At 44.0% G+C, this 24,890-nt stretch overlaps 4 protein-coding genes across 8 annotated transcripts; 3 read left to right on the top strand and 1 right to left on the bottom strand.

Annotated features, from left to right (window-relative positions):
* The first annotated feature begins 233 nt into the window (after positions 1–233).
* LOC123043225 (uncharacterized) lies at positions 234–2,906 on the top strand. Its single transcript, XM_044465604.1, has 2 exons — positions 234–694; positions 1,546–2,906. The coding sequence occupies exons 1-2, from the start codon at positions 267–269 to the stop codon at positions 2,693–2,695; spliced, it is 1,578 nt and encodes a 525-aa protein (XP_044321539.1). The 5' UTR covers positions 234–266; the 3' UTR covers positions 2,696–2,906.
* Positions 2,907–5,812: 2,906 nt separating this feature from the next.
* On the top strand, positions 5,813–9,367 carry LOC123043227 (nicotianamine synthase-like 5 protein). 5 transcript variants are annotated; one of them, XR_006419102.1, is made up of 4 exons: positions 5,813–6,158; positions 6,695–7,570; positions 7,985–8,186; positions 8,919–9,367. XR_006419102.1 is itself a non-coding variant. In XM_044465607.1 (2 exons), exon 2 carries the CDS (start codon positions 6,740–6,742, stop codon positions 7,598–7,600), a length of 861 nt encoding a protein of 286 aa, XP_044321542.1. In that variant the 5' UTR covers positions 5,813–6,158; positions 6,695–6,739; the 3' UTR covers positions 7,601–7,787. The 5 variants fall into 5 exon arrangements, 1 of the variants encoding a protein (XP_044321542.1); XR_006419101.1 differs by having other exon boundaries at positions 7,982–8,186; XR_006419105.1 differs by having other exon boundaries at positions 6,695–7,647.
* A 2,871-nt stretch (positions 9,368–12,238) lies between these two features.
* Positions 12,239–15,623, top strand: LOC123043224 (uncharacterized). The gene is made up of 9 exons (XM_044465602.1): positions 12,239–12,486; positions 13,014–13,129; positions 13,227–13,399; positions 13,978–14,071; positions 14,344–14,454; positions 14,567–14,656; positions 14,863–14,948; positions 15,087–15,151; positions 15,268–15,623. Exons 1-9 carry the CDS (start codon positions 12,312–12,314, stop codon positions 15,375–15,377), a joined length of 1,020 nt encoding a protein of 339 aa, XP_044321537.1. The 5' UTR covers positions 12,239–12,311; the 3' UTR covers positions 15,378–15,623.
* Positions 15,624–21,888: 6,265 nt separating this feature from the next.
* LOC123040096 (protein usf) lies at positions 21,889–23,868 on the bottom strand. Its single transcript, XM_044463033.1, has 5 exons — positions 23,657–23,868; positions 23,322–23,464; positions 23,015–23,144; positions 22,424–22,615; positions 21,889–22,271 (listed from the first exon to the last, which is right to left on the bottom strand). The coding sequence occupies exons 1-5, from the start codon at positions 23,705–23,707 to the stop codon at positions 22,095–22,097; spliced, it is 693 nt and encodes a 230-aa protein (XP_044318968.1). The 5' UTR covers positions 23,708–23,868; the 3' UTR covers positions 21,889–22,094.
* Positions 23,869–24,890: the final 1,022 nt, after the last annotated feature.

Below are 24,890 nucleotides of genomic sequence, written 5' to 3'. Positions count from 1 at the left end.
CAATGATAGAAAATGCACCTAATCTCTTTTTTTAGGCATGCTAAAAAATGCACCTAATCTAACCAGACGAGACATTATTGAACCAGCAAGATGAGTTGTGTGTGATTGGCCCCCAGATCGTGATCAGCGAGATGAGCTGTATTTGTCACCCGGGCAATGGTCCCCAGATCGGGCTCCGGCCTGCTATAAAATGCCGCCTATAGATTAGTCCCAGCAACGCAACCCAACCCAACCCAACGCAACTAGAGAATTCACTACACGCTCACATGGGGGAATATTACGGTTCACGCGCGCAAGAGAGCGTGGCGTTTCCTCTCTCCGGGCCGCCGGTATGCGTCTCCCTGTTCGGGTACTCGGCGCAACGAGGGTGTCTGCGCTCCGTCCACGACGAGGAAAGCGGCGACAGTTTCATCGAGCTTAGAGACATCGAGCACGGAGCCAGAACCCCGGCCGAGAGGTTCTACCTGGAGCCGTCCAAGCAGCACGAGGGCCTCCTGCACGTCAGGTGCTGCGACGGCAACAAGTACTGGGTCGCCCGGCAACAGCGCACGCCCGACGGCGGCAGTGCATGGTTCATCTCCGCCACCGCGGACGAACCGGAGGAGGACCTGACCAAGCCGTCTTGCACCTTGTTCGACTTCCAAGTCGCTAGTGACAGTAAACGGCCCAGCGAGGGCGGCGGCGGCTACATCAGGTTCTTCTGTTCACTATATATATACATATATATCCACCATTCTTCACCTGTCTCTCGTTTTTATAAAACCAGAAGCTCTAGAAAGGAGAACTAAATCATTGGAGGTTCGGTAGATATCACGCATAATTTCATGCAAATTCCGCGATATGTATAATTTCTAATTCCCTGGTCTGTAGTAATATTTCCACATATTTATTTCCACACACTATCTGTTTTTATATTATTAAAACTTCTCCAGTTTTAGTACTAACGTTATGAGAATGTACTGTTTTTATTTTCTACTACCTTTTGTTTTATATATAGTTTACCATTTTCTTCTGCTTTCTTAAAGTTTTATCGTTTGCTCCTCTTTTCCTTGTTGAGCTGCAAGCCTATGTGAAACTATCGCTATTTTATTGGTCAAAAAAAATACTGTTTTTAATTGTTGTTCGAGATCATATATTTCTGGTATTGAGTTTCAAGATACAAATTGTCTTTGTTTGGAGTTTAGAGACCAGAACTCGCTCAAAAAATTGGTGGGCAAAACGAAATGTTTCCTTCATTTACTACCTTTTGTGGACTGGTTTACAAGCCCCGCTGGTATTCTTGTCAAACTTTGGCCACCGACTGGACCAAAAAATATGTGTTGCATACCATAAGAAGATTCACATTTTTTTGGCTGAGAGAAAATGTCTTCATCAAAAGACAGATCACCAAACCCATCAAGAATATTTCCTACTTATTTTGTTGTAATTACCATATTTGTTTTGTCAAAATTACCCTCGATCTATCAACAGCTAGGATTAAATTATCCTCTTAGGGACCATATTAAAATTTCTCATCTGATGTTGTTAATTATTTTTGTACAACAGGTGCTTTCATTCTCAACAAAATAAATATGTTGGCTGGGTTTCTGTCTCTGGGGACTTGTGTTTTATTCCAGGCAACAAAGCCTACCTGCAACTAGGAGTAAGAGATCTCTTGAGTGTTCATCGCTTGTCGCAACAGAAGGAATTGCCCAAATATGTCGCTTTTAAAGGCAACAATGGCAAGTACCTCACAGAAATGAACCGGAATTCGTTTTCTGGCAAGACTGGCGGTGATGATTGGGTTCAGCAGTTTTCATCATCTGATCTCACAGATCCAGATGTGATCCATGAGACATTCACCGACGACTACGGTATTGTCCGCATAAGAAACAACACCTCAGGCAGGTTTTGGACATGTGGCGTCCGTAGTCTCCTCAATGGGACGATTGGCACTATAAATGACTCCGGCTTTTACTTCGGCGCGTTCATACCACATGATGCCATTTACAGCGATGTTAACACATTGTTCAAGGTGGTCTCAAAGGATGGGAACATCATTGCACTCCAAAACCTCGGCAATGGAAAATTCTGTGAGAGTGTGACCGATCCGACTATAATCTATTCTAATATCCTCGTTGCTTCTGGTACTGATATCAACTCCTCGGGAGTAATGCTCCAGATTGAAGAACCGGTTATGTCTCGAGAGATATATGATGTTGAGTACAATGTCGGTGGAAAGAAGACTAGCACTAACCAAAATGTCTCCAGGACAGAGGTGCTTTCTAACAATAGAACACATGAAACCCACCAAGGCAAACCTACCATTGAACTATATGACAGAACAGAGAGTAAATGGGATGCGAATTTAACTCTCGACGCAGGTATCAAAGCCCACATCTCAGCTAGCTTGCCATTTATAATGGAAGGTGGAGCTGAAAGCCATTTGGACTTTCATGGAGAGTATAATTGGGGAGAAACCAAGATACAAGAAACGAAGCGCATGTATGAATACTCATATCCTGTGCCTCCGATGACTAAAGTGTTATGTAGCATATTCACAAGAGAAGATGTTGTTGATGTTCCCTTCTCATACAAGCAGAAGGATGTTATGTACAGTGGCAACATAGTTATCCGTCAGTTACATGATGGTATCTATCATGGTACCAAGTCCTCTGATATCGACATTGACATCACTGAAGAAAGTATCGCATAAAGAGTCAATGTATGCATACATGCATGTGCCGATCGTTATATGTACGTACTAAATAAATAAGGTCCTTCCTTTCTGCTATGATTATATGTTAAGCATGTGTAATTGATGTACGAATTATATTGCACTTCTGTTGGAGGGGAGCTTATATTGCACTTGTGACACGAATGTATTTTATTTACTTGATTAATATATGTTCTTACTATTGTTTTCTCAACTTGTAGTGGTGTGGACTGCCATATTCTTGTTCGAATCAGGATCATATATTTCTTAATAGAAGGGAAAAAAATCTTGATCCCTATATATGTATCTGAAGATTGCATTTAAATTATCAGATTTGCTATTTTACATCTAAATGTAAAATAGCTATTTTACATCTAAGTCCAGAACCGTTCAATCGAAGACTTTAAGATTCACGTTTTTGTCCACACATGCTCGTGTGGAGCGGTTGTAACGCTGTTTCCAGCTCGCCCGGTTCTTGCGTTGTTTGTTTGATGTTTTCGTTTTGGTTTAGTTCATTTTTGAGCTACAGTTTTGTACGCATGTTGGGCTGCAGTGCTCAGTTTTTCCTTTTAAAAGCGATTTGGAAGTAGATAGGGTCGACGTTTGAGCAGGCCAATGATACACTAAGTATATCATTTTCTAATCACCTTAACCTTATTCATTTTTTTCAATATTATTCTACTGCACACAAAAGGCCTGACCTTTTTTTGTCCGGGTTGCAAGTCCACCTTAGACTCGCAACTGGATCTGACGTTTTTTGTTCCAATTGCAAGTTCACGCTCGACGTGCAACTAGACCCGGTTCTTTTGGTCCTAGTTACAAGTTCACCATCGACTTGCAACTGAGGTCAGACATTTTTTCGTCCCGGTTGCAAGTCCATCCTAGACTCGCAACTGGGTTTGACCAGCTGCAAGTTCACGCTCGACATGCGATTAGGTCCCGACTATTTTTGTCCCGGTTGCAAGTCCATCCTCGACTCGCAACTGGGGCCGGACCTTTTTTCATCCCGGTTGCAAGTCCACCCTTGACTCGCAATTAGGCCTAAATTTTTTTTGTTCCAGTTGCAAGTTCACGCTTGACATGCAACTAAGACCCAACTTTTATTTGTCTCAGTTGCAAGTCCACCCTCGACTTGCAACTAGGACCGGATTTTTTTTCGTCCCGGTTGCAAGTCCAGCCTAGACTCGCAACTGAGCCTGACCTTTTTGTTCCAGTTGCAAGTTTACGGTCGACATGCAACTAGGATCCGACTTTTTTTTTGTCCTAGTTGCAAGTCCACCCTCGACTTGCAACTAGAGCCTAACATTTTTTGTCCCGGTTGCAAGTCCACTATAGACTCGCAACTGGGTCTAACTTTGACTAACCAACTTTACTTCCTCTGCACTATACTTCAAAACGCCCATGTAAACACAGTGTTTTGCCATCTACTTGCTAGACATAATCAATTGCTTGATTAATCGTTCCATGCCACGACCAGACTGGGCGACCGGTCATCGTTTCTCTAGTGGCGTTTTTGCATGTAGTGGGCTGGACAAGCTAAACACAAGAAAAAACAACAACAGAAAAAATAAATAAAGAGGGCCGCAAAAATTAGATGTGATATAACTATGTTGTGGTCTTTTGTTTATCTGCTGATGTAGGATGACATATCTCACATCTAGATGTGATATAGTCGGACCCTTAAATTATATCTCGAATGTATTTATCATTGGATTCCGAATACATGTCGGCTCCATATACAAGTTCGGGCTATTCCCTATTCGTGGAGTTGCATGGTTCCCAACTAGTTTCACAATTTGAAAATGAAATCTCACACACGGCCCATTTGGTGTGACATCATTTGCGGATAATAAGCAGATAAAGGCACAACGAAGATTAAATGTGGCGCCTAATACCGAATCCACTGTGGGGTTTGCCCAGGAGAAGAAACAAAAACACACGCACACAAGAGGTAGAAGAACACACACATAGTCATGGCACGCACAGACTTTGTGCCGTTTCTTGTTTTTCTTCTCACGCACATGGGCTTAAATAATAGGACCAAAACACACCGAAAATCCATTTCTGCACCCGAGCTCATCTGCACTCACGTTGACGAAAAAAAATTCAAAACAAATATTAGAAAAATTCAAAAAATTCCAAATGTTTTTTGTGTTGTAGACAATTTGATGCGTGAGGTTCGCTCCAATTTTCAAATCATTTAGACGTTTGAGGAGCTCTCAGCAAAAAAGACAAAATGGGAGTCTGTAAAAATGCTTACTGTTCATGTACTGTTTTGGTCCGATTTGTCTTTTTCGCTGAGAGCTTCTCAAATATCCAAATGACTTCAAATTTGGAGCGGGCCTCACGCATCAAATTGTTTACCACACAAAAAAATTAGAATTTTTTGAATTTGTTTTGAATTTTTTACAATTTATTTTCTAACCGGGTGCAGATGAGTCTGGGCATCAAAACGCCCTACTCACAAAACACACCCACTATCCCACTACCGGACAAGTGTAGGAGGTCAATTATAGATCTTTAAAAAAAGTAAAAGTATCAATTTCAGGAGGAACTGAAGGAAATGGAAGTAAAAAAAAAAGAGTCTGAATGCAAATGCTAAATGGCGTGATAGTATTGTAATGACATAAATACACTAATGGCCACTATATTTAAAGCGAAAACATGATACAGTCAATAGACTTTAGAATACGCTTGTTATGGTTATTATATACATTTTGGGGTAAGTATACGAGCACCGGCTCACGGTAGAGTGTTCACCGGGCACCGTAGAGCATCGTATTGCACTCTGTTAACCAGGTAAATACTCTACGTGGCACTTTATTGACCGGTTAAATTGGGCACGTGTCGCTCTGTTCACGGGTCATATAGTCTACTTGGCACTCTGTTCATCGGCCAAATTGGCCATGTGTCGCTTACCACGGCATTGACAGCCCACGTCCACTTTTACCTCGTGGATCCAACATGTCAGTTGGTAGAAGAAAGAAATGAGAGATTAAAACGTAAAGTGGACCCCACATGTAAGTTGGTACCATAGCCTGCCTAGCCCATCCGGCCCAACTCATTTATTATAGAATATAATCCAGCCCAACTCCTGGAATAATAATATTCCCTCAATCAAAAGAAAAAACATACACGATGAGGCTGTCGTCAAGCTGGGTTTCTTCTCTCCCCCATTCCTCTCTCCGGTCTCCAGCCAAAGAAGCCTTCCCGATCTGAACGCCGGCCACCACCTGGAGCGCGAGGGAGCTCCGGCCGCCTCCCCACACCGTCCTCCTTGCCGTAGCTGCCCCGCTGCAGGCGGCCGCGTCATCCCGCCGCACCGGCCGGTCTCGACGCAGCCGGTGCCCTCCTCCGCTTCGGGGGCCCTCCCCGACGACGGAGAGATACTTGTGCAGCCGCGAACGGCTGAAGGGGGCTCGCGGTGGAGCGGGAGAAGACGCCGGCCGCCCCGCTGCGACGGGTAAGGCCAGTGACACTGAAACTTCTTCAGTCCCGCATCGCCAGTTCAGTCGGTTTTCGACTATCCACTGTCTCTATTTTGAGATTCACTTAGATACTAGCTTAGATCTACCGAATTAGACATAAATTTTTTACATTCAACTTAGGTAGGAGTGGATCTGCCATTGTTCTTCTCCCCGGGCCTTAGCCTCCAGACCCGTAGGCACATGCCAGGGACTAAATTTATCCACCTATCCCCTCATTCCGAATTTAGTATATTGTCAATCTAGTAGCTACCAAATCATGAGCTGGTCAGCAAGATGCAATGACGCATGTCGGAAATTAGACGCATGGAGCAGGCCGTCACGTCTGTGCAAGCATGAAGCGTGCCTCGCATACGATTTCCATGCTACATACCACCCCTCACTCTCCACAGCTCATCATATTATATCAAGCATCGGCTCCATCAATCAGTTGCAATTCCATTGATTTTTTCCCTTCATATTGTATCAAGCATCAGCTCCATCAATAGCACTACAGCCTACATTTGTTTTTCAGAACAGCACTACAACACCAGCCATACCTACTTGGCAATCAAGTGACATGGAGGCCGAAAACAGCGAGGTGGCTGCTCTGGTCGAGAAGATCACCGGCCTCCACGCCGCCATCTCCAAGCTCGCGTCTCTAAGCCCGTCCCCCGAAGTCGACGCGCTCTTCACGGAGCTGGTCGCGGCGTGCGTCCCGTCGAGCCCGGTGGACGTGACCAAGCTCGGCCCGGAGGCGCAGGAGATGCGGCAGGACCTCATCCGCCTCTGCTCGGCCGCCGAGGGGCTGCTCGAGGCGCACTACTCCAACATGCTCACCGCCTTGGACAACCCGCTCGACCACCTCGGCCGCTTCCCTTACTTCGACAACTACATCAACCTGAGCAAGCTCGAGCACGATCTTCTTGCCGGTCACGTGGCGGCCCCGGCCCGCGTGGCGTTCATCGGGTCGGGGCCGCTGCCGTTCAGCTCCCTCTTCCTCGCGATGTACCACCTGCCGGACACCCGGTTCGACAACTACGACCGGTGCAGCGTGGCCAATGGCCGTGCGATGAAGCTGGTCGGCGCGGCGGACGAGGGCGTGCGTGCGCGCATGGCGTTCCACACGGCCGAAGTCGCGGACCTCACGGCTGAGCTCGGCGCGTATGATGTGGTCTTCCTGGCGGCGCTCGTGGGAATGACGTCCGAGGAGAAGGCCAACACCATCGCGCACTTGGGGAAGCACATGGCAGATGGCGCGGTGCTCGTCGCGCGAAGCGCCCACGGTGCGCGAGCGTTCCTGTATCCTGTAGTGGAGCTGGACGATATCGGGCGTGGCGGGTTCCAAGTGCTGGCTGTGCACCATCCTGCGGGCGATGAGGTGTTCAACTCATTTATTGTTGCGCGGAAGGTAAAGATATCACAAGAAATGAGTGCTTAAGAAAGAGGGGAGCCTGGCTGCCTGAGCAATTGTGTTTCACATTGATAGTAAGTAGATGATTCCCCGCACATTGATGCATGTACTGGTTGCAATATATTTCAATGATGTTTGGTTGTATTGAACATGAGTATTTGGCTTAATAATATCGGATTGAAACTGAAAATTGATATTCAGCTTTACCAGAGAACACTTGAAGTGTAATGCAAATGAATCACAAGGTCTAGTTTTTTAGAATGGAATTAGAACATGAAAATCCACCGAGAAACTGTACTTTGTTCATAACATGTGACTAAACTTCTTGCAAGATTAATGTCAACCGTGGCAACACATTGTTCTTTTGGGTAGACTTGTGATTTTATAATGGTTTGTTCTTGGTTGCAGCAGGAGCATATTTCTACCGTGGGCACTATAGGGTGCTCATGGCAGCACGAATGTATATGGACTACAATTGAGGGTGTGGCAGACGGAGAGATGTCATTCAAGTAAGACGGGGATGTCAACTTGCTGCTGAGTGATTGGCATCTTAAGAACAATTACAACCAGATGGTTGGCCTCGTGGAACATGAGATGTATCAGCGAGCCACAGGTAAACTGTCGATGATCAGTCTCTGTTAAAAATTCAAACTGCAACGACCCAAGAACAGTTTGGTTACCTGGGAAGGGTCAAGCTTTTCCGTGCTTTAAAACTCATGCAACTTCTATATTTGAAAAGGAGCACATCCCTCTCATAAGAGTTTTTGGTAGCCATAGAGTTAAAAAGAATTACTGGCACAACAGACAGATACGTAGAACAGAACAAGGCAAGGCTGAATTATTTTGTTCCAAAAATGATTGCTCTTGTGAGTTAAATAATTGTTTAGGAGAAGTTTTTTGTTAGCTGGACCAGTCAATAAAGTTTAAAAGGAAGGAAAAAAAAACAGATTATCTTCCCTCCCTGCATAAATGTCTTGTGGTGTCGAGGTTAATAGGTTTTTTTAGCTGCCGCATGGTGAGTTGAGGAGATTCTATTTAGTGGTAGGTTGTGTGAGTTAGCCAGGGAGATTAGCAGGCCACCAGTTAGAAAACAGTGATTCTTCCCTTGCTTGCATCCACTGTTCTTGCATATACCTACATGTTGATTTCTTGTGATTGAATTGTTTTGAGTTTCAGAAAACAGCTAGACTGGAATGTTAGAAAATAGAATTTAGAATCCCCGAACAACTTCAGGAGGGCCTACAAAAGACGCTTGTGCATATTGTTTTGTTTCAAAAGATGCTGTGCCGTCACCCTAAAGATTTTCCACCTTATGTACCTAAGCTTTTGCTTTGCTTCTTTGCAGGCGATTTGTCGCGGTTTTGTGGTCTTTTTGGAATATTTGGCGCAAAAGAAGAGCATAATCTGAGCTGACGGAAGCATGTCCTGCAGCACCCAGAGGATGGATGGGCACATATTCGCTTCCCCTCGAGCCGCGTGATATCTCATGTGGCTCTGCCGCGTCGCGAGCACGGCCGTGATGAGCGTCACCTCTCTCGTAGCAGCCGAATTCGAGTAGGATGAGATCCCTGTTGATGATTCCTTGACTGAAATTTCTTCATCTAGCCATTGGACGAAGACAAGCAAGACGGCTGTGCGTTTCTCTACATGGCTGGGCTAGTCCAGGCGAATCTCGTGCCAAGCATGCCGTGTCAGTGCATTTTGCTTTTACCTCAGTTGCTTGCAAGACACTGATTGCTGTTAAATGAAATCGGAGAGGGAGCTCTCTTTTATAAAAAAAAATAAAAAATCTCAGTTGCTTGTGTCAGCCGATTATAATGCTTTTAAGCAAGAAACTGAAGTAACAATTTACCCCTTGATACCTTTTCATCGTTTGATCAATGTTTGAACAAGATATTTGAAGCGCGCGCAGATGCATCTTTTTTCTACGAACCATGCAGAAGACCTGCGTGTGAAAATATATACTCCCTCCTTCCCATAATATAAGATGTTTTTTGGCACTAGTGTAGTCCCAAAAAACATCTTACATTATGAGACGGAGGGAGTAGAAGGAGAAATGGACCAAAGGTCCCTAGTCTGAATACAACGGCCTTATAACCAGACCGAACCAAGTAGGCAAACTAAACTAAACTACATAAATAGCAACGACCAGGAAACACTAGTAGAAAAAGGGCCTATTATCCCGGTTGGTGAGGGTCTTTAGTCCCGGTTCATGAACCGGGACTAAAGGGTCGGTACTAATGCCACGTGTAACACCAACCGGGACTAAAGGAAATTTTATGATTTTTTTTTATTTTCAAATTTTTGAATTATTTTAATCTCTAATCTCTAATCACCACCCCTCATCACTGCTCAATTTATCCTTTAATCTCTAATCACCCCTCATCATTCCTAATCATCTAACTTCCCAAACGGTCACCCATCCTCCCACTCCCCCAGCCTGAGCACGCTTAACTTCCGGGTTCTATTCTCCCTCGTTTCCAAGTCTGCACTTGTTGTTTTCCTGACAATAGTACGATGTCAATCCTATTAACCCTCAGAAATTTTGCTTGAGCATGAAGTGACACATTTCACTGTTTGAGTTTGAAACTATTGTTTTAAAAAACAATAATTATTTAAAAAACAATAGTTATTTTGAATAATTAGTTTGACCATTGTTTGACCATAGTTTGACCAGATTTGACCAAAATTCAAAATAACTGAAATAATTATTTAGTAACACTAATATTCTAAAATAATTAGTTTGGCCATTGTTTGACCACAGTTTGAAATTTTTTCGATTTTTTCCACTCTAGATCTTAAAAGCCCTGTAACTTTTTTCTGTTAGGTTTTTGAGGATTTTGAAAATGTTTAACGGGGTTTCCCCAGTTAAATTTGGATGTAACTTTTCGAGTAGATGATTTTTCATATAAAAAACTTTTTCATCCGAGTCAGTATGCAAAAGTTATGCTCATTTTACTAAATTCTAGAGAGATTTTGCAAATAAAGTCGAAATTCACATTTGCAAATTTTCCCAACAACTAGACCACATATCACATGGGAAACTTATTTTTTTTATTTTTTTGACATTTTCATCATTTCCTTTTTTTTATTAAAAACTGAAAAGGCGATCCACTGAGGGGGGTGGGAGTTTTGAAAATGGGACCTTTAGTCCCGGTTCGTGCCATGAACCGGTACTAATGCCTCAAACACCATTAGTACCGGTTGGAGGCACGAACCGGGACTAAAGGTCTAACCCTTTAGTCCCGGTTGGTGCCACGAACCGGGACTAATGGTCATCGCACCCTTTAGTCCCGGTTCATGGCATCAACAGGGACTAAAAGGTCCAGACGAACCGAGACAAATGGCCCACGTGGCCCCTGGGCGCACGAACCGGGACTAATGCACCCATTAGTCCCGGTTCTAGACTGAACCGGGACTAATGGGCTAACCCGGGGTGGACCAAAGCCCTCTTTTCTACTAGTGAAACCGCATAAACTACACTGAAAAAGACCAACACAGGAGGACCTAAAGCTTCCTGAACCAGAACCACTTCTCTGTCGTAACAACGTGAGGAGGGCGTATATATATGATACTCCCTCCGTTCCAAATTACTAGTCATGGTTTTAGTGGTTTTAGTTTAACTAAAAGCACGACTAGTAATTTGGAACAGAGGGAGTATAAAAGAGTAAAAGACGCTCATATATATGGTTTTGCCCAGAAGGATGCTACCAAAAGAGTGAATCCACCATCCTCTTTGAATGTCACATTGTGCGACCTTTTCATCTCTGGCTGATCTGTCTTTGTGACTTTGCCCACCCTTACTCCTTGATGCGCCTCCGTGTATATGACTTTATTTGCTTGCAGGTAACTTGTTGCGGTTGGTCCCGTGCTCTTCTGAAGGTGGAGAACACATGCCAGGAAGGAAAAGATTATCTGGTTGTGGCGCGGCATAGGATGGATTGACGGTTGTTGCTTTCCAAACCGCGCAAACCCCTTCTAGCATGGTCGAGATGATCGAAATGGAGGAGGGTAGCACTATGTGGCTGTGTTGTTTCCTTGGTACTGAAATGATGTCAAGCAGGTAGCTTTAGTGGCGGAGCTTCATGTAGACCAACAGGGGCCATGCCCCCCCCCCTTATTTTTTGCATCCATTGAAAAATATGCTATGTTTTATTTATGACTTATGTTTAACTAGTGTTTAAACTAAAGATTAGCCCCTCCTTTCTTATTAATTAGCTCCCTGGCCCCCTCTTGGATTATGCTCAAAGCTATGCCACTGGCTTAGCTTAGTTCTTGTGTTTGTGTATTTGTATCAATCAATGCAAGACGTGTGTAAAAACATGGGGGTACTTTCTGAAGTATACAATAAAAAGTGGCCTTAATCTTTGTACATGTATATTATTGTTATTAGTATTATTTGAAGAAATTGTACTCTTTTTTCTTAGGCAAGTACTCCCTACATTTAAACTAAAACCATGACACTTATTTTGAAACGGAGGGAGTAGAAAATTGTACATGTGTAGGCAGTTCGACTGACGTGGTCGAATGGATTTCAAACTTTCGATTGTCCTTTTCTTTTTGAGGCAAAAACTTTCAATTGTCTGTCTGCCAGTCTATGCATCCTGGGCCCTGATTCCGTTTTTGGTTGGGATGGCAACTCGGCCCGGCCCGGCCCAACCAAAGTCGCCACCATTATCCTCGTCAACCGATCCAATTTCCATCCCCATCCCAGCTCTCCACGACGGCCGGCGACAATATGGATGTCGCCGTCGCCGCCGCCCTGGTTCCCGCCCGGACCCCAGCCCTCCGTCTCCCCGCACCCACCACCGCCTCCCGCCCCTCCTCCGTGTGGCCCCTCACCCCGACCGCCGGCCGTCCAGCTCGGCTCCTCTCGCTCGCCCGCCGCGCGCCTGTCGCCGCCGCCTCCCTTGGTAACTTTCTCACCGACCCTTGTCTTTCCCCCTTCTGTTCCTCGCGCTCCGTGCCACTGGGTAACACTCCAGTTACACTGCTGAGCTGCTGTGTCCAGCTCTGAAATTCATTTCCTGTCAGTTCCAAATCACAAGTGTTATAGCTATCACTATGCCCATTTTTACTCCATTGGAAGTAACTAATTTATACTACTTCGGTTCCGGGGTCGCGCAAGCGCCGACATTAGGTAGTAGTTACTTCACCCGACCTGTATGCGGCAAGCAATTTATGGCCTCCGGTCATGGTGGAATGGGTTATCAAGGGACATGGAACAGATCTCAGTACCTGGTGAAGTAAATTAAGTTATCTAGCTACTATGTGCTGAAGGTCATATATATGACTGATGGAGGCTCTAGTGTTGTCCTTTTTATCTTCAGATGTCGAGTTCTTTCCACAGACGTCCTCTTTATCTCCAGATGTCGAGTTCTTTCAACAGTGATGTGTGCAACTAAGTTACCTTTTACATTTCCTTCTTTGTTGCTGCTAGGGCTATCCCAAGATACAGGGGTTGCGATGCCCGGTGCCAACATTGTTACCCAGAACGATCTACTCATCGTTGGCCCAGGTGTGCTTGGGCGACTGGTAGCCGAGAAGTGGCTAAAGGTATGAATACCTGTGGCTAAAGAACCACTTTCCGACATCAACCTGTTTAACATAACCATGTTTCGGCTAATTAAGTACTTGACCTCGTCTTCTATAGGAACATCCAGGATGCAAAGTTTATGGCCAGACCGCAAGCACAGACCATCACAGCGAGCTAACCGATATTGGCATCATTCCCTCCTTGAAGGGATCCACTATCTCTCAAAAGGCTCCATATGTTATTTTCTGTGCACCCCCATCTCGTTCTGATGATTACCCTGGCGATTTGAGGTAGGCGAGTGTGATTGTAATGATGGCTCCATGCAGTAGATTTGGTACCAATCTCCAGTTTTTGGTCACTGCTTGATGTCTGGGCTGTTTGGGCTGAGATCTAACGTCCGTGTGGAATCTGAATTCTTTGAAGTGTGGAAGTTTAATTGCTGATATGAACCTTAGGTCACATGAACAATAGATGTGCACTGTGCCTGGAACAACTAACTCCACCAGGCCCTTCAGATTTTATGATTTATATCAAAAACTGTTCCATGGATTATTGGACAGTTTCTTCTATGCAATCTGTAAGGATCTGCTATTACTAGTAATATATGCAGATGGGTGCCACCAATCTTTTTCTGATGTCAACACACCTCTGTGCATCATCAATTTGGTTAGTAGGATATTTTTTTTCCATTGTTAAATGAATTACACTAGCTTTGTAGGAAAAATGCAAAGTTGTGCATCTCAATGAAATGGTAGAAAGTAACTAGACTAGTTTTGCTATGATACTGTGCATTGTGCATCTATCTTATGCTTAACAAATTGCATATCATGGGCATGTGATGTATCCTCATTTCAGAAAATGCATGCAGAGTGGCTGCCTCAAATTGGAATGGAGAAGGTTCTTTCCTGTTTACGTCGAGTACTGCTCTTTATGACTGCAGTGACAACAGATTGTGCAACGAGGTATTACTGCTAGACTGCATATTCTGCAGAGATCAAAGGTGTCTACCAGTTGTTGCTCTTTTGGGTGATAAAAGCTCCGCTAAATGAACATAGAAATTTACAAGTCTATATAGTATGCAACTTCAGATTTGTTATAGTTTGGGAGTACAAGCATGTCTTATTTTATTTTTGCAGTTGAAGCATTTCTTACCTAGAAACACACAACTAGCTCCTAATATTTTCTGAATTTTATTTTCATTGTTTTTACCATGTTTTTTCTCTTCATTGTGCAGGATTGTCCATCTATTCCTGTTGGCAGGGGTCCTCGTACTGATGTTCTTCTTAGAGCAGAAAATGTTGTTCTGGAGGCAGGAGGCTGTGTTCTCAGGCTAGCAGGACTTTATATATCCTCCACCTATACATATTGGCTGTTTAAAATTGCAAGCGTGAACACAGAGGTTTTATACAATATAAGATGAATATAACTCATACGGTGTTTCCTTGACTTAGACACACAAAATAGATAGAGGTGCTCATTATTTCTGGTTGAGGAAGGGAACACTGGACTCACGACCAGATCATATTATCAATCAGATCCATTATGAGGTTAAATGAGCATATAAATTTACCCCAGTTTCATCCTTTTTATATTCTTTTTCAGTTTTATCATAGCAAACGGTTCGACTTTATTGATTTATTAAGCGAAGTACGTCAGATCAAACAAACAGAAACAACTCTATTGATTAATTAAGCAAAGTATGTCAGATCGATCAGCATTGTGTGAGTTGTAATGTTATGTTATGTATGTTCAGGATGCTGCGTCCCTTGCAATTGCCATTATGAAAAAGAGACCTCGGGGTCGTATATTTTTGGGCTGTGACAATAAGCCTCTTTCCAGGTTAGTACTAAGCTGCTTGTTTACATCAACTGGTTTTCATCTAGTCTACCTCGATTATGTCGGTGTATCATAGCTTTGCTAATAGCTGAAAGGGCAACTCGTTCTTTTAATTAAAATGAATGAATTTGAACTTTGCAGGCAAGAAATAATGGACGCTGTTAACAAAAGTGGGAAATTCGACACGGAATTCCACGGTTTCACTGGTTAGTTTCCTTCCTGTAAATTCACATACATGAAAATTGAAACACAAAATTTGATGTGTTCCGGTGCGCATACATCACCATTTCTTGTAATAACATTAAATCCACCTTCACTTCAGGTACCGACGGTCCATTGGGGAAGAGGATGGAGAATTCGAAAACCCGGGCCGACATTGGGTGGGAGCCCAAATACCCAAGCTTCACAGAGTTTCTCGGCGTCGACAGTTAGTACCCGGTCGCACACGTTGAGCAATTCTTCTTGTTACCCTGAGTGAATAGCAGCATCAAGGGGATCATACGGATGTGCTGTCGTAACACCAGGTTTTGTTGCCCCAGCACAGCAGTTCTAGAAACCTTGCAAACACTGCACAATAGTGTTATAGCGGTGTATATTTGTTCTGCTAGGTGGTCATCCTCTGTTTGATTTTCTGACACACTTGTTGCGTTCGTCTATCCGTCCGTTTCCTTTCGGTCCGATGCTCGTTTTTTATCCACGTTTCTGAGCACGTTTGTTCTGAAAGTTTTTACCTATTTTGGTTTCCTGGTACAGCATGGCCTGAACTTTGGTTTGAGGTGCATTTTATAGGTCTTCATTAGAATCATTTGGTTGATACCAGTTGCTTTCGGTCGAACTGGGTGGCGCCACTCTGAAGTGAAGTTTTGTCCGAAACCACGTCAGAAGTGGAATTCCAATGCTTTCAGACAGTGACATCCCACCAACACAGTAAAAAGAAAAAAAAGAAAATTGTTTATACATGAGCACCTGCAAAATTGCAACAGGAATGTGTGACAACCTTCCTTTTCTTTTGTTTTTTTTCCTTCTACATCTAGTGCCTGACATGTGGGCCCCAGGAATGAAAGTGTTCACGCATGAACCTCTGCAAACTGCAACAGGAATGCAGTGGCAATCGTCTTTTTTATTTTTCAACTCTCGCAAGTTGCAACTGGAGTGCAGCGAAACTTCTAACTTTTTTTGCTGTTACTAGCAAACATGCCCGTGCGTTGCAGCGGGAGAAAAAAAGATACATGCTTCTATAGTTGTATAATAAGCACAACTTAAGACCCCTCAACTGGTCCTTATCTATATCAACATAGTCCACCTCCGTGTTGTCACTTATACCCTTTCATGCCTTCACTAACCATGCATGGTCGCGGTGTCTAATTGGTCACAATGCGTCTGAACGTGGCCAATCCCAAGGCGATGATGTCGGCCACTACCTAAACCCACGCACACCTGCCATTGAACAACATCATCGTAAGTGAATGTCTAATAGTTATATACTAATCTCGTCGAGCTGGAGGTGATGGGCGCCCTTCCCCAAGCTACAATATGCACCTAGTGCATGCATACACCATCTCTCATAGGCCCATTCACTTTTAAACTGTATATTTGTTTTCCAAAATGCATCAACAATCTTTTTGAAATAATAAATAATTTTTAAATCACATGGAATTTTTAAAGTGCATGAATGTTTTTTCATTACAAAATATTTTTAAGCATGTGAACACTTCTTAGAATTACATGAACTTTTTTTGAGAAAAAGGTGAACCATTTCAACTTATATAAACATTGTTTTGATACATGAACAATATTCTTAAAACTACATAAACATTCTAAAATTCATGAATGATTTTTAAAAACTACTGGCATTTTTCAAAAGGCAGAATCACATAAAATTAGAACATTTTTAAATTAAATTTTGGGTATGTAGCAAGTGATCAGATTACACGTACATTGCGCCTAATTTTTCTTTTTTATATATATAGTGAACGGGAGGAGAGCTATTCTAGTTGTGCCAAGAGACAACAATTTTCTCGTTGGTGACTACGTGGAGCAGTGCTCACATAAAGGCCAAAAAAAGGATTACGTGGAGCACTGCACGAAGATTATTTTGCTCGGCTCTAGAAGCGAACCAACATCCAAACCTTTGACCGGTCAAAATAAAATGTAATATCCTCATCGTGTAGCCAAGCATACAGGGCCGCGAGAATATGCTGTTGCCAATGCATTCTTATAAGTTTGACGCTGCAACCAGCCATTAGTGTGGTGGTTAGTAGCATGCATATTGGAGTGGGAGCACCTGTGTTCGAACCTCCGTGATAGCGCTGAGCTTTTTTAAGTTTTATTTTTGTGTTAGGCGCTTGCTAGTGGGCTGGGCCTTGCGTTCCGCGCTTGCTACTGGGCCGGTCCAATCACTGTGCGTTCGGCACGCTGATTTGGACGCAAAAAAGTTTAGTACCACATCAGAATCACCTAAAATCATCTAAGCGGGACGAAACCAAGAATATCACCTCCTTTTAATAGTATATATATATATATATATATATATATATATATATATATATATATATATATATATATATATATATATATATATATATATATATATATATATATATACTAGCAAATATGCCCGTGCGTTGCAACGGGAGGAAAAACTATCAAACTATGCGGGAGTGGTAGATAATGGCTTTTAAAATGCCAAGGTGAGATAAGGGCTTTTAAAATGTCATTTCAAAAACTATGTCTAAGTGATGTCATGATGAGATAAGAGACTTTTGAAAAGTCATTTCAAAAAAAAGTGATGGTTTGACCATGATTTGATTTCCTAAGGCGCCACAACGAATTAGTTTTGGCTGAGTAAACTGCATTGATGAACCCTACCTAAGCTAGACTGATGAATGATGTATATAATCTTGACCTAGCGTAGCGGTGGTTGTCATAACAATTACCATGGTACCAGAATAAACATAGCTGTGTATGGAGGCAAAATAGACATTTAGTCATTTTATATAGTTTACAAAAACTAACCCATAGAAAATTGTGTCAATATTTTTTGGCTTCAGCGTCGTACGAAACATGGAAACCTTTTTTTACCCGATGCGAGGGACTAAATAAAATCATAAATTGACCTCTACAGATCCCCTATTAAAACTTCGACGCAGGCGATGTTTCGTTTTGTTCATCATTTACGGGCCTGTTTTAATTTTGGAAACATTTCAAAAAAATCATGTATATTTTTTTTCTAATTCCAGAATGTACTTTGAATACTGGATTTTTAAAAAAATCATGTTTTTTTCATGAACATCTAGTTGATATTGTGATTTTTTTTATGATATGCGATTTTTCTTTGAAATCATGAACAATTTATGATTTCTCAATAAATCTCGCAGATTTTTGAAATTTGGTTCTTTTGAAAATCCTGAATGATTGTAAAGAATGAAAAACAAAAACAGAATTAAAAAGGTAAAAAGCAAAAAACGAAACAGAAAACAGGCGCAACCAGCCGCACATGGGCCGGCCCATTAGCGCGTCGAGGAGGAGGAGGCACGCCATGTACATTTTTTTCTAATTCCAGACTACTGGATTATTATTTTAAAAATCATGATATTCCGATTTTTTTCTATGATATGCAAAAAATATTTTGAAGTCATGAATATTTTATTACTTCTCAATAAATCCCGCAGCTTTTCGGAATTTTATTCTTTAAAAAATCCTGAATTAATTTAAATAAGAAAAATAAAAACAGAAATAAGGAAATAAAAAGCAAAAAAAAAAAGAATAGTAAACAGGCCCACCCCCAGCCAATTATGGGCCGGCCTATTAGCGCGCGGGGGTGGAAGACCTGCGTGGCCGGCCTATTAGCGCGCGGGGGTGGAAGACCTGCGTGGCAAAAAGGTGTAGGAACCAGGGATCGAACGCTGGTCTCCTGCGTGGTAGGCCGACGCCATGGCCATTGCGCTACCGGAGGATTGTGTAATATAAGTGTATCGCCCTGTAAGAAATAAACCCGCGGTGATTTTGAAATAAATCCGAATCATGTTACTTATGGATGGCATGGCGGGTAATGTATGCCAAATTCGAGGGCAATTTCTATGACGTACGGGCAGAAGCGCTATTTGCTTTATTAGTAGGTAAAGATATAAGATATAAGATATATATATATAATATATAATAGATATAGATATAGATTTGCTGAGCAATGTTTTCTTGCTGTTAACCGTCTTCTGACATGTGGGCCCCGGTGTCCATACGCCTGCCGACTGCCGTCCTCGGACCGGCCTAGCCGCCCGCCCAGCTAGATAGCCGTGTTGGACCCGTGCGCCTGGATGTCAGTGCTGCTGCTAGTAAACAAGTGCTCTGCTTCCACCCCCTTTCTCCACAGTCGAAGCAACAGAACATCACAAGATTCAGAGAGATCAGCATCTCTATCTCCCGGTGCCAGTCTCTGAGGTGAAGGGAAAGGGGGCCGTCGCCATGGGGTCGGGATCTTGCTGCTGCATCGGCTGCGGCAACGGTGGCGACGACGACGGCGGCGGCGATGGTGGCATGGGGCTGGACCCCAAGGGGTTCCTGCTGGCCATGATGATCGCCCTGGTGCTCGTCATGCTCTGCCACATGCCCAAGCCCCGCCGCAACAACTACCTCGTCTACCGCTGCTAGCCAGCCACCCACCCAGATCAACCAGCTCCGGCCGACGGTCGAGGTTTGACCGTCGACCGGCGGTGTACTGTGGAAGATCGATGATGCCCAAGTAAAAAAGGTCCCCTTCCCTGCCCTCTTTCTCTCAATCTTTTGTAATAAATAGAAACATAATTAGCTGAGATTTACTGCCGCTGCTCTGAAGTTTGGCCGTCGCCATGCCACACAAGTGTGCATGTACTAGCACGATAAGCAAGCAAGCGGCCACTGCCGGTCGACGATATAAATGCAGAAAGATTTTAGATCCGTGCTTGTTCCCCTGCCTTCTTCTTGTAGTTTGCACTGCTTCTTGTGCACAAGAAAGAGAACCTTCTTCTGAGTTCTTCGTGGTTGCACCTTCTTTCTTTTTCTTCGGAAACCATGGTATAGTTTGATTCAGTCTACGACTTTTTTATTATTTTGATTTGATGATACGCCCAACTTAGGGATGGACGAATGAATTGATCCAGCAAGGGAAATAAAGATGTTAATTGAAATGGCCCAAAGCGCACTTACCCCCCTATTTTATAGTGCTCCTGACCAAGAGAAATGGATGTTGATGCTTTTGTTGTACGCTAAATTAAATGGCTTGGGAATTGCCTGGGAATTTGTTTTGTTCGGCAAATGAATTATTGGTTTCGCGATCGAACCAAACTACACATTCCTCGCCGCTTTCACACGCGTGCCTGAAGAAAAAAAGAGAATGGAGGTTGTGAAAGGCGACGGCGACGTGTGTTACTCTGTCCACACACGGGCACACCACACCATATATATATATATTTCTAAATAGAAAATGCAACTTATCGATTCAGCCGCCATTTCTGACATGTTACTTTGTTGCATATGCACCATCTTTTTTCTAAAGATTTTTTCTAAGTGGCATAACACAATGCATACGTCAGATCGACGGAAAACTGCATATGCACCTCGCTGTCAAGAGCAACGTCACCTTTCGCTAAAAGAACATTTCATCTCGATAATAAGACTGCAGCAGGCAGCAATCAGCGCGCGGAGACAGACGTTTCACATTTGTGGCCGGAAAGCCGCGCGCCTCCGGACGGCCGGACTTGATGCATATACGATCTCCGCATCACGATCGAGCTATATATTTCCCTTGTCTTCTCTGATGATGCATATACACCAATAAATCACGTACGTCGTCACAACTCACAAGTCGCTGTTCCGGACATTTCACATTTGTGGCCGGACGGACGGACGGCATGTAGCTTTCCGATGCGAACTTGCCCTCCTCATCAGGATCGAGCTATATATTTCCCTTGCCTTGTCTGTTGATGCACCAATCAATCATGTACGTCGTCACAAATCACAAGTCGCTGTTCCGCGGACGCATGAATCTCCGGATGCCGCGTGCACACGAGCTAAAGCAAGCTGGATGACACGCAGGGCCGATGATTCATGGCGCCTCGCCGTGCGCGTCGAGATGTCGGATTAGGCAGGTAGCCCTTTCGCCGGTTGCCGACCTGCCGACGTGCGCGACAACGCGGAGAGAGCGAGCGCGTGCTCCGCAGTGCAGCTGTGCAGGTAGTAGCACAGCGGAGGAAACCAACCGGCCGCCGCTTTTGCTCCTCCGGGAACCGGGAAAGATCTCGTCGTCGACCGCCGGCCCACGAGGGGGAGCCTCGGGATTCTGTTCGCCGGGGCCGATCCCGTGAAAACAAAAATAATTTTGGACGCTCTGGGCTGAGCCCGACTGTTCTCTGCACCTGGGATCCAGTAGGTATAGAAAACTGAAGAGAGATAAAAAACCGCCTACATGGCATGCACAAATCCGCAGTAAAAATTGGAGAGAAAAAAACTGAACAACATAAATTTAGAATTTTTGCTAAATCGGGTAACACCTTTCACTAACGGGAACCTTGGGGGTAAAAACCCTCTAAAAATAGTGTGCATAGATTTGTTCCAAGTTTAAAAACATAGTGCACACAGAAGTTGTATGGTTTAAACTTTGACCAGGTTTATAGGGGGAGATCAACATCATCAATACCGTTTCTGGAATTATTTGTGTTATGTAACTTTTGCTATATATTTTCAAGTATTCACGATCCAAAATGCTTTGCAAAGAAGAGTGAAAGCCGCGTGACTCTGGAAGCATGACAAAAGATTAATATATTTTCGGAAAAGAGCAAGCATTCACGATAAAAATGCCTTTCCAAGAAAGAGTGAAAACCAAGAAACTCTCCCCAATTCGATGTGCGGCGTCACTATACAACTCCAACCAACCAACCAACCAACGCAGCCTGCAATGACAAAAATAAAATGGAGAAATGCACATCAAATTAGCTCATCATTCACAAAACATAACCATGACGAGTTCACGTAGCATAACACAAGAAAACTTGTCTGGATTGGACAATGACTGCATGTTGTACGCACGAACTGAACATCTTATTCTCATTACTCATCGTGACTCTGAGTCCATATACACCTCAGGTTCAGACAATGTGGTGATGGCTCTGATACAGATCACAGGAAACGACCCATCCATGTAGCAAAGCGGGACCATGCCAGGTCAATGGCTCCCTGATTCTCGAGAGCCTCAGGTGATGTGTTGTTCATGAAGGCATGGGAGCATCCAGGGTATATGTGCACTTCATGTGGCACCCCACAAGATTTGAGTTTCTCCTCTAACGACTTGGCCGCCTGAAACATCACCATAGCAATGCTATCTATTTTAATTTTTATCATTTGAATTATCAAACTATTTTCAAGTTTCTAACTCCCTATGGAAAGAAAATAAATCTCAATATTGTCTTATTCAACGAGGCCGAGACTGAGGTGAAAGAAGGTCTTACGGTCACATCAGCAAACCTGACATAAGTGTCGAGCTCCCCAAAATGAGCCTGGATTGGAGCCAGAGCCCTAGAAGGATCAGCAAGCTCCGACGATGGCGTCCCGTAGAAAGCAACAACAGCATCAACCTCCGGTACCAAAACTCCACTCGCAATTGCCAGGGCACCTCCCATGCAATAACCAGTAACACCAACCTAAAAACAATAGAAAAAAAATATGTCAACCATTACTTACTATCTTACGCGTTGTATTTCAACGGAACGTAAACCTGACATTATGTGTTAGGAACTTAGGATTGTGTTACCTCCATGAACCTAAATCGATTCTTTTGTAACAAGATCTTAGATATCAGTAATGAGCATAGCTTACAAATTTGGTTAACCGTCAAAATCGCGCAACAAGGTTTGCGCAGCAAACAGACAAGATGACTAGTTAAATAACAGATTTTCATTGATGCATACAAAGGGAGGTAGCACAACAAATGTAGCAAAAGACAAATGATTTGACGTGAATCCACCCAGAATATATAATACAATTCAAATAAGGAAAACAGATATACAAAATCTTGAAACGTTAACAGAAGTAAAAGCTACCTTGGGTGATCCATTTCCCTTGAGCCATTTCACTGAGGCTTGAATGTCCTTGATTGCGCCCTGCCAGTCTAGCCCTTCCATCAGATGGCGAGCCTCGGCAGCATCCAGAGCGACCTTCCCACGGTACAAACTGAAAAAGAAAAGTGTAAACGCACAAGGCATTTGAGATTTGACCGGGCGATGATATTCCGATCGAGCGGATCGGGTAGCACTTGTTGAAGCGTCCGCGTTTGCGAGTAGTCTGTCTTGAACAAATGGTAGGGTGCAAAGAAAGAAGCACAAGACAGGATATGATAGATCGCCGTACTCTGGAACAAGCGCTCTGTATCCATGGCCGATTTTGGAGATGTGGGTGGCATGGTTCTTGACCTGGTTGTTGACGCCCCACCACTCTTGCAACACTACAACTCCAGGGGTATTCTGTTTGCCGACAACATAGGCATCGGAGGTCTGCAGATGTACGGCGTCAGATCTGCTTATATAGCAGTAAGTTGCAATAAGGCACGGAGCAAAAGCGCCAAGACTGTAGGGCACAACAGGTCATTGGATGGAGTGAACTCTGTAGCTGGAGAACCATCAGAGCGGGTGATGGATGGTCGTCCGAGGAGGCTGGAGGGAGGGAGGAACTGAGGAGTCGCTCACCGTGTCCTCTCGCTGGATCTGCACCTTCTGGAACTGGCCGGCGACGGCCATGGCGGCTCGGGGACGGAAGCGGGTGCAGTGTACGGGGGCGGGGAGGCGCTCCCGGAGCAGTAGCCGCGCTAGCTGTGGTCTGTGGACATGGTCTCTTTTCTAGCAAGCTAGGAGACTCGATCGGCACCACTTGGATCCTGGACCACGACCCACGAGCAGAGCACGACATAGCAGGCTTGTTGTTGGTTGCCCATCAAGAAAAGCAGCTACCAGCGTAACGTTGAAGGGAAGGACAAGATATGGACGTGACAACAGCGGCCTTTCCCAACTAAAAGTGGTTGAAAAGACCTAAATGAATGAATGATCTGCACTACACCAGATGACGATCCTACTGATCAGCCGGCTGGTGGTTCAAGCAAGGAAGTGGGCAACATTCTTCTATCCATCCATTTCTCTTTTCCCCGTCTTCCTACTCATTCCTAGGGCAAAAATCCTACACTTACGGAAATCTGATAGCACGTAATCTATACAATGGGTCATCTTTTAGTCTTATGTTCAATAACTAGCTCGACGGCTTGACCTCACAAGTTCGAGAACAAGTAAATTGAAAACGCATATATTCTAGTGACCTCTGTAACCTGACAGGACTCTTCGACAGCGTCCGCTTAGCCTAGCCTCCCGTCCATGTCGGTTTCTGCACCTCGTCTTTGTTTCGAGCGGTACGTCGCCACTCCATCAGTGCGTCATCCTCGCGAGATAGTCTTTGTAGCATTGCTGCACCTCCATGTCCACCGCCCGGCGCCTGGCACATGGTGTACGCATGCAGTGGGCATGGATTTTATCTCCATCTGTCACGTGCAGGTGGACGTCGCCACTTGAACGAGAATACGTGCGCGTGGGTGCGTTAGGCCGTACGTCAACGGCGCGAATCCAGTGCTCGTGGCCTGTTTACCTCTTTCCATGATACTGGTATATAGGAGTAGATAGATCGTGCATGAGAAGGAATGGAGGAGCTGGAAATGCACGCTATATATATAATATATGTGCATATATTCACCTCTATAAACGCAGGCACACACAATCTACCTCTATGGGCATCATCCGGCATTGGCACGGGCAGTCCTAGTAGTTTTGGCCTCTTGGTATACTGCGATGACACGAGATACAACTAGCAAAATAACAAGTATATCCCTGTTTGACTACACGCCAAGTGGTATGGCTAATTTCATGCGTGCCATTTTCA

The sequence above is a fragment of the Triticum aestivum genome, chromosome 2B (genome assembly GCF_018294505.1).
Source record: "Triticum aestivum cultivar Chinese Spring chromosome 2B, IWGSC CS RefSeq v2.1, whole genome shotgun sequence".
Taxonomy (NCBI): domain Eukaryota; kingdom Viridiplantae; phylum Streptophyta; class Magnoliopsida; order Poales; family Poaceae; genus Triticum; species Triticum aestivum.
The sequence above is the reverse complement of the archived record's forward strand: the minus strand, read 5'-3'. Positions and strand labels throughout refer to the sequence as shown.